The 9,713-nt window shown below is 39.8% G+C and overlaps 1 protein-coding gene across 1 annotated transcript in view; it reads right to left on the bottom strand.

The window, feature by feature from the left end:
• Positions 1–596: 596 nt before the first annotated feature.
• The window catches only part of LOC121865230, a 16,052-nt gene continuing 6,935 nt past the window's right edge, over positions 597–9,713 (bottom strand). The window contains exons 3-4 of the mRNA XM_042364585.1: positions 3,822–3,938; positions 597–2,233 (exon numbers count right to left, since the gene is read on the bottom strand). Coding sequence (XP_042220519.1) covers positions 1,952–2,233; positions 3,822–3,938 — 399 coding nt within the window. The 3' untranslated portion in view covers positions 597–1,951. The remainder of the gene's footprint in view (positions 2,234–3,821; positions 3,939–9,713) is intronic.

The following is a 9,713-nucleotide window of genomic DNA, read 5'->3' as shown; positions in this document are numbered from 1 at the left end:
TAATATTTGCACCTTGGCCTGGACTTATCTTGAACTTGGTAACAGTTAAATCTGAATGACAACACTATATGGTGACTGGTGCCAACTGGGGCAAGGTGTTCCAGTTTGGCCACCATACCCTCCTCGTTTATTATGATGATGTCTAGTGGCTTGGGTGTTTGCTCCCCTCTGTAATGTGTCGGGTCTCTAACATGTTGGAACAGAAAATTATCTCTCGGAGTTTCCACAAAAAGAGTAGCAGGGTTATTCAAGTCATTTGGGGTGAACTCGTTTCTCCAGTCGATATCGCCATAGTTAAAGTCCCCCATGATAAGGGGGTGGCTAGGGTTGAGCATCGCCACGTTGTCTATTAAGGCTCTTAAGTTCCTTTGATTTAGTGGGCCTCAGTTTGGGGATCTGTAGATACACCCGACGATAAGTAAGTCCCCTCCCTTTAATTTAATTTTACACCACTTGGACTCTTCAAAAACATCCTCTCCCTTTGTACCCTCACCTGGCTGGCTCTAAGGTCTCGCCAAGCATAGATAACCACACCCCTCCCAGTCATAAGATCTATCAGATGGATGACAAAAATTTTGATAAGATTTATAAGATGATCAAAATTAATCTTTTTATTGAAGAGAAATAATACTGATACTAACATGTTGTTTTGTTTATTCACTTCATTTACTGAATTTAAACTTTTATGTCACTTCAGTCTTCCGAACAATCATAGAACTTAACAGAATTATAAGGGAGACATGGAAAAGCTGACTCAAAATTAATGAAATAAAAAAAATAATAATAGTGTAATACATATTAAAACAAAACTTGTAAAACTATGGATATTTCTTCACAATAGGATGCATTTACAATTGGATTCCTCTTTATTATTTACTGTACTGTATAATGTTTTATTGTATTTGTATTATAGAATTTCACATTGTAAATTAGATCAGGAAACATAAGTGTTTGTTCAACTGGGAGACAATCTTTACGTAGTACACAGTACAGGATATAGAATTTGTCATCATAATATATTTAACAGATTAAATATTTGTAGTAAACATTGTAAAAATATTTAGTTCACATGTTTTTAACAGAGTATTGTAATGATGAGTTATTTATACATTAATACATTTAATATAAGAACACCAGTCATTATGCATTTTCAATCAGCAAATATCAAGAAAATAATCTCTATCCTATTACAAAATGCTCTATAACTGAGACTATAAAAGTAAAATCTATATACTGTACAGTACTGTGTATTGTAACTAAAATCCAAGGCCCAAGTGTACAGCAGTAATGCAGTCACATAATATAAAAAAAAGTTTATATAACTGAATAAATAACTGAGTTTCCTGTGGGCTCAGTTAAGTACAGTACAGTACAGTACTCTTTAACTTAATAGCATATATATACAGTACTGTATCAATAAAAATTTTCTGTATTGTCATCTTGTACCAACTTGTATTGTAATTTTGAAGGCCATTACTGTACTGTACATCTTGAGTAATCTTTGGAATGATTACTGTATTGTAATATATTCTAAAACAAAATAACATTCTCTAGTAATGGATAAGAATATAGAAAGTTCGGGACGGGAGTGAGTTTGTACATTCTATAAGCAGTTGTGGTCGGATGTATAGGTTGCCAAGGAGGTTATGACTGTTATCTGATCAACAGATGCATCAAGGGGTCCTCTCTAACCAACCTTAGCTAAGATCTGTACGTAGAAAGGTGGTAGTTTGGGATGAGTGGAAGGCAGTGTAGCGTAGCAGCTCAATTAAGTTGTTTGGGGGTATTGTCTTGTAGAGAGTCTTAATGTAAGTTTAAGCTGCTCATGAGAACATAAACACTAATCTGAATAACTCTTGGTCCATTGTACTGGGTCAAGGTAAGGAGGGGAGTGTATAAAATGAATTAATGGAGTAGTGTGTTTCGTGAGGAACTTGGGAACATCACAACATCACATAATAGCCATGTCTTGTTTCAGTGAGGCCATTGTTTCTGCTTCTCTGCCATCTTGGTCAATGATTCTTCTGTGGTCCACGAGGATCATGGGTTGTGGTGAAACCAATGTAGCATTCACAGAATGGTCATGGCTACTGCTGTACCTCCTGTTGCTTGGTGAACTTGTTGAAGAATCAGTAGTACTAAGAGCACGTAAGTGGTTGTTGGCAGTAGTGGGAGGGTGAGATGTCACACTATTGTGGTGGCTTCTGTTGCTGCTGTCGGTATTATTGTTGTTCTGTTAAATGAAACGGTATCATAGAAAACCCACTTTACTTTCTTATTAATCTAGACTTTCTTACCTTCTCTATAATCTTCCTAACTCTTACTGGGTTCCTAATTTTAATAATAGACATAGATAATATATTTCTAGAGTGAAATACAGAAGCCAGGCACAAATAATCTGTAAGTTGAAGTTGAGGTCACAGAGTAATGCTCAAAGGTCAAGAAAACATAAAGCAACTAATAGCAACACACTTAAACGAGGTTGTATTCAGGGGCAGATCCAAGAACCAAGGGGGGTGTCTGGACCCCCCTTATAAATTTGAAAATTCCATTATTTTTTCTTTGATATATTATTGTACTCGTACATTTTTTTTATAGCAAAATGTAATTACTATTGATTTCAGAATACTTGTATCTCCTAATATCAAGTGCACATGGCTTCAAATTGGCCTCAAAATACTCATGATATTGGTCAGGTTTCTAAAAAAATTCTGGGTGACTTACACCCCCCTCTCCCAGTTGGGTGGGCTCGCCATGTTCCCCCACCCACAACTTCTTGGACCCCCCCTTTTGATATTCCTGGATCCACCCTTGGTAAAATGTTTACAGTAATAGAAACTTGAACGGAAATAAAATAGCAGTTAGGAGGAGGAGGAGGAATAGACTGTACTGGCTACCACAAATACTATCCCATTAGCCCAAATATTTAGCAAAGGGTGAAACTATCTTTGTACCATGGGGTAACTATCTCAAGACTTGCAGTAAGGGGGCTATATATACTGTACAGTAATTGCTTTGGCTGAAGAATAACTATGTCAAAATTTTTTGATGGGTAACTGTCCTATTGCCGAGTTTTGTGTTGTCGAAAGAGACAACTTTGACATATATTTGACAGTAATTAACTCTGTTGAAGTATAACTGAGTAGACGAGTAGTTATCTGACACAAACACAACATGATTCGTACTTTTTATTTATTTTTTTATTGGTTATTTATTGGACACCCCCCTACATCCTTGTGTAAGGTGAAGCACAGAAGCGTTTACAGCGCCCAACAGGGAAGCATGCTAAGTTCATGCTTGCCTTTATGTCTCATGAGTTAAGGGCGTAGAAGCCTGAAGAGTCAATCGTTTTTGTCATCAAGTTATTGGACGCTCCAACAACTTTCCCTGAATACGAATTTGCAACTTTTGATTTACAACAGGTCCCTACTTTACTGCTAGGTGAACAGGGACCAATTGGGGCTAGGAAGTATGTCCAAACAACTTTTCCACCGGCCCGGGAATCGAACCCGTGACATCTCGCTTGCGAGACGAGTGGTACCACTTCTACCACCGGCGCCCCATGATTCGTACTGTACAGTAGTTATCTGACACAATTACAATATGATTCGCACTACAAGTTGTGGTAAAAGGCTTGTTCATTCTGTACGAAAAATTTTTTTAAGTACTGTACAGCTCGAACTTCTTCATACCAGTACCACTTCACCCTACTTATATACCCATGGGACTTATTTAGTTCTTTTCTTTCTCTTCCCCCATCACTATGTCTATTCTGTTTCTTTTACACTATCAGTTCTCCTCTTCCTCTCCTTACGACTCACCTGTCTCTCCCCGGCGCGCCTGGCTGCCAGCACGACAGCAGCGGCTACGACAGCAGCAGCAGCCCTCCTGCGTGTGCTGGGACGCGACACAGCTTCAGCCACCTGGCGTACGACCTCCTATGTGTACAGTGATGCAGGTGATTCTATAACTGTACTGTTCATCAGTTGAAAGAACTACTAATACCTACAACATGCTATAACAGATACTGACACAGTGCAGTAAAACTTACATCATATACTTTAGTCTATTCTTAAAACATCATATAACGAAGTTTTGATATTACATACTGTAAAACATTAAATTTTGCTGTAAAATAATTTAAAATTAACTAAAATTTGGTTGCTGAAATCGTATTTATTATGTTGTAAGGCAAACATCACTGATGGTCTTTATAAAATGCCAAATTTGTGGTCTTAGAATTGTCTTCCTTTTTTTTTTTTTTTTTTCATTGTTTTTTTTTAGGGGAATAGCCCACCAGGCACTGGTCATCTATCCACAACGGGGCCCGGGGGTCGAAAAATAGAAAAGAAAAAGATTTTATTAGTCTACACCACGAAGATGCTGGAAAACTAGCTCTTTGAAATGAGACATTGTATGAGTATGGAAACATAGATGAAGGCAGAGCATTCCACAGTTTGGCTGTGTGAGGAAAGAAGGGTGTACTATAACGGATTATTCTAGTGTGACCGACATCCACTGACAAACGGAGGGCACGACGAGTGTTACGAGCCCTGGGTCTTGCCGGCGGTACACAGGAAGTCAAATCCCCCGAACATTGCCCGTTAAAGTACTGTACTTGTAAAAGAGAGAGAGTGAAGCAACATTGCAGCGAAGAGAAAGGGAAGAAAGATTATCAACTAACGGAGGACTGTCAATAAGACGAAATGCCTTTGACTCCACCCTACCTAACAGTTGGACAGAAGAGCCACCCCAGATATGAGAGCAGTACTCCAAGTTAGGACGACTGAATCCCTTATAAACTTGAAACAAGTGCTCATGAGTGAAATAGCTACGGCATCTGTACAGCCAGCATTCCCAGCTTTCGCGAAGCAGCTTTAGGCCTTTAGCAATGTTGTGGACATGTGGCTTCCATGACATATTTTCGGTTTGATGAACTGCAAAATGTTCTAATAAAAACACATGAACCTCATGTAGTTTTACATTCTGATTTAAAAAATATTTATATTTTGCTGGAGAAACAAACAAACCATTGAAAACCTTAACTAACTTTCCCTAACCTATAAAAAGGTTAAAATTCGCTTTCGAAAACGCCACCACCATCACATACTAAACACCCATTAACACGAATAAGGTAAGCTTTCATATTTATAGGATTTTTGTAAGTTAGGTATGATTTTAAAAGGTTTGTTTGGATTTTTTTACCGTTTTAACAACATTTTCCCTCTATTGCAAAGCCCTGCTTACGTTGAACAACCAATATTGGTAATGTGGGAGGGGGGGAGTGTCATCCATAACAGGATAGCCTCTTCCATCTATTCAGAGCCCTAAATATTGTTTTTATTTTCAGTACTTTCTAATATTTTCTTTAAAAAATATATATATTTTCGAAATTAGAATGTAGAACTACGTCAGATTAATAAATTTGTATTAAAAAATACGGTTCATGAAACAGAAGAGACCCTTACTTACTTACAAAACAATCTATTCTTACCATTGTGAATTGTCAGAAAAAATCACAAATTTGGATCAGAAAAACGATCTCATAATAATTATTATGTACAACACAAAAAGTGACGCGAGCGACGAGCATCAACAAACTTAATTTATTTTAGACTCGTGCCTTGCGGCCTAATATTATCGTTGGCGCTCATACACTACGACGAACAAGTAAGGTGGCTATGATGACATAACGGCTAATGCTACTGTTTTTACAACTTTCCTTTGCCATTAATGATCTTGGCTCGTGGGACTATAAACATTAAAGAGGAAATACTCTGAGTGACATCTTGTGAGTGAGCCAGGAGTAATGGCCGTGTGGTACGCCACTGCTCACCTGACCTCATTAAATGGTAAACAGGTGTCTCAATGACTGTCTCAGTGTCTCTCCATTTACGTGTTAAGATTTGAGCAGCAAACGCCAACAGGTGGGCCAGGGTGTATCTTTGGCTCCTAACAGCTGCAGCTGTAATATCTGTGAGCAATTACTGGACTGGTGAATGACATTACTTTAACTTCACCACTTGTCAGTCTGTTAACCGCTTGGGCAGGGGTTGTGAACCCTTGGAATAAACTGCTATGACAGAACCGAGTGTAAGCCAACCTAAGACCAATCTTGACCAACACTGGCGCATGTTCAGGAGGCAGGAGCCCATAGTACGTGTTCAGTTACGAAGAACATTTACCGTACGAACCTTCGAGAAAATGCGTTTTTTTTTACCAGAGTGGGTGGAAAGGAGGGGGTTATTATTGGAAATCAAAAGTAGTAAGGAAAACTTGTGGGAGCTAAGGTTGTGCACCTTGGTGCTACTATTGACCACGGACCGCTGACTGAGATATCGCCATGGCGATTGCGGAAGGTAGCAAATTACCCGTGTCGGGGAGGGCAAACTGACAATCAAGGTTATATAGTATGAATCTAACCCGAACGAAATTGGGAAATTTTGCTTGTAGATAGTACAGTAATTGATAGTCATGATTATTTTTTTAGCGGGGTTGCCATTATATGCAGCAGAGGAAAAAATGCTCACCTAACTTTCTCTAATTTAACCTGACCTAATCTATCCTAACCTGACCTAACCACCCAGGTAACGTGTGTGTGTTCCGTCTCACACCACCACCTCACACACCCCGTAAGGTAACCTGCAGCCTCTGGGGGGCAGATCAACAACACATACAATATAAATATCCCAGCGTCTCACCTAAACTTGGCGCACTGACCTCGACCAGCTCGTGACACACTCCCTCCCCCCGTCTCTCTCTCTCTCCCCTCTCATCATGTCCACTGTCATCCTCTCCCTGTTTTTTATCCAATTAGACCCTCTCCTCTCCCCATTTTCTCCCTGCCTCTCCGTTCTTCAGTCATCGTCTCACTCTATTATCTCTCTCTCCCTCTGTCCTTTTTCTCTTCGCTGCCATTCTCTTTCTCTAATTCTCTCCCTTTGTCCTCCTGTTTTTCCTCCAGCTCATTCCCTTCTGTCTGTTATCCTTACCTCCATCTTCTATCCCCTCCCCTATCTTCGTACTTCTCTTGTCTATCCCTCTTTCTCTTCTTCCTTCCCTTCTTCTCTTCCTTCCATTATCTTCCTTCCTTTCCTTCTCTTCTCTTCCTTCTTTCCCTCTCCGTGATTCTATTTCCTGGTGTGTGTTGAGGGGAACGGCTCACCTTACACTACCGTCCCCCAAGTACAATTAGTTATTATTTGTGATCCTGACAGGTGAAGGTAAAAATACGTGAACGCCAGAGTGGCCTCACCCCCCCTCCTCCTCCCCGAAACACCTGAGCTGTCCCAGGGTGAGGGAGAGGAGGAGGGCAGGGAAGGGGAGGGGTAGACACCACAAGGTAAGAGAGGGAGGGTGTTGGTGTGGGAAGGGTGGGAATCGGACAAAACCCTACCGGACAAAATCCCCTAGGACAAAAATCCCAGGACAAAATCCCCACCGGACATAAGCCCCACAGGACAAAATCCCCACCCCTACCGGACAAAAATCCCACTTTGATATTAGATCTTACCATTACTGTCCTGACTTTTTGAGACCTCAGGGGACCCGTTAGGATAGGTTAGGTTGCAATAAGAGATATTTTCAAAGTGGTTTTGTAAGAAATTAATAAAAACTCCAAATAGATTTCGTCTTATTTTTTTAACCTGAGGTAAATGTTGATGCTTATAATGTTTTAGTTTATTCTTTATCAGGTAAATTACATTTCATAATGTTAGCTATTAAAAACTATAAATAGATTTTGTTTTATCTTTTACTGCGAGGGGATTTTGTCCATTGTGGGTTTTGTCCAGTAGAGATGGGGTTTTTGACCGGTAGAGGTGGAGCTTTTGTCCTAGGGGTTTTTGTCCGGTGGGGATTTTGTCCTGGGGTTTTTGTCCGGTGGGGTTTTTATCGTGGACCCAGGAAGGGTATACAAGAGAGGGAGGAGACAGCTATGTATCCAAATATTTATGCGTATCGTTATATCTATCTATCTATATGGCTATCTAGTATCTACAGTATATCCAATTACTTCTCTAGTGTATATATGTTACGTTTTTTTTGCGGAATCTGTTATTTTGCAAAATGACCGGCATACATATTGGTAATTTTGCAAAATAACTTACAATCAGACAACCTAAACTAATCTGACCTTATGGTTAGGACAGCACATAGTCCAAAGTTAAAAAAACAAAACAGGACCACTTAACTGTGTATCAAGCTACACGAGCCATCCTAACCTAACCCTATTCAACTATAAGGTTAGGTTTGTTTAGGTTGTCTGATTGTAAGTTATTTTGCAAAATTACCAATATGTATGCCGGTCATTTTGCAAAATAACAGATTCCGCAAACACACACACACACACACACATATATATATATATATATATATATATATATATATATATATATATATATATATATATATATATATATATATATATATATATATATATATATATATATATATATGTATATATATATATAACCACAGAGGACACGATAATAATATCATAGTGTGAGGTAATGGTGGTGTGGAGTAGTAGTGGTAGAAGGTGAAGTGTACCTTGAAACTTCCCTTAAAATAAGAACCAAGTAAATATTTACCTTCATATTTTGGGGGAAAGACGCGCGAAGGTCTTGATCGCGAGAGATCCGGGAGCTGAGGAGACATACTGTACATTTGTGAACTGTGTACCGTACAGTATTTGTTTCTCACTACTGTCTTAACCTCGTGTTTCCGGCAACATAGAGCTTATCTAATACGTTGTATTTTATGCCTCTCCTTCAGATTTTATTGATTTTACATGGTGTTAGAATTTAGAGGAAGTATTGAACTTATGCAGTGAATCTTCAGCAAGCGCAAATGGCTGTTACCATAACACACACGCTACTTCTACGTTGCTGTCACTCGGAATCGAGTATGACGATCATCCAGCTATGATGCAACAATATGAGTTATTAAGAATATCACCTTCGTTGGTGAGTTCTGAGGTTGTTTAGTAAAGAGGCCGATACGGGACCGGCAGAATCGTTCACAGATGTTGCACATATGGAGGACTACATCTAGTGTGGGAGGGGCGGCGGCAGAGACTTTCTGGCATTGGCGCCCGTCTGCTTCGGTATGCAGTCGGGCTAACTTGAAAGTATTGACACACACACCGATACACACACACACACCTATTATTTTTTATACGTACACTCACGCGTCATAGTTTCGATGCACCCTCTACCCACTACTCCTGGCTCGAGTGAAGTCGTAGTCAGGGTGGTAAATAAAGTGATGTGAAGTCACTAAAAAAATGTATCGTGCATATATTCTCTCACATATTACATCATGAACTGCTATTCGTACAATCCAGCGAAGCTTCGAGCTACCACATTGCACCACTGAACGATGGGGTGGGGGGAAGTGAGGTGGGGGGGGAGGTTCGGTATGAAACCAAGGCAGAAAATTCCATCGAGTCAGGAGTAAGGGTAGAGGGTACAACGAAACTATGGCGCGTGAGTGTACGTACATCATCATCGGAGACTTGAAGAATGCTCACAGCAATTTAACTGTATCACAAAAAGTATTACAAACCCTATAGGCTGGCGGAGCCCAACTACTAATTTACCTAATGGCCACCCAACTAGAGGCAGCCACGATGAGGGAAGAATACTAGTAGCCTGTGCAGGATCCCCCTATTGTTCTTGATAGTCTTGTCAAGGGCTATTTTCAGGGCCAAT

This window comes from Homarus americanus, unplaced genomic scaffold, assembly GCF_018991925.1.
Source record: "Homarus americanus isolate GMGI-L3 unplaced genomic scaffold, GMGI_Hamer_2.0 scaffold18547, whole genome shotgun sequence".
Taxonomy (NCBI): domain Eukaryota; kingdom Metazoa; phylum Arthropoda; class Malacostraca; order Decapoda; family Nephropidae; genus Homarus; species Homarus americanus.
This window is presented reverse-complemented; position numbering and strand designations above follow the sequence as displayed.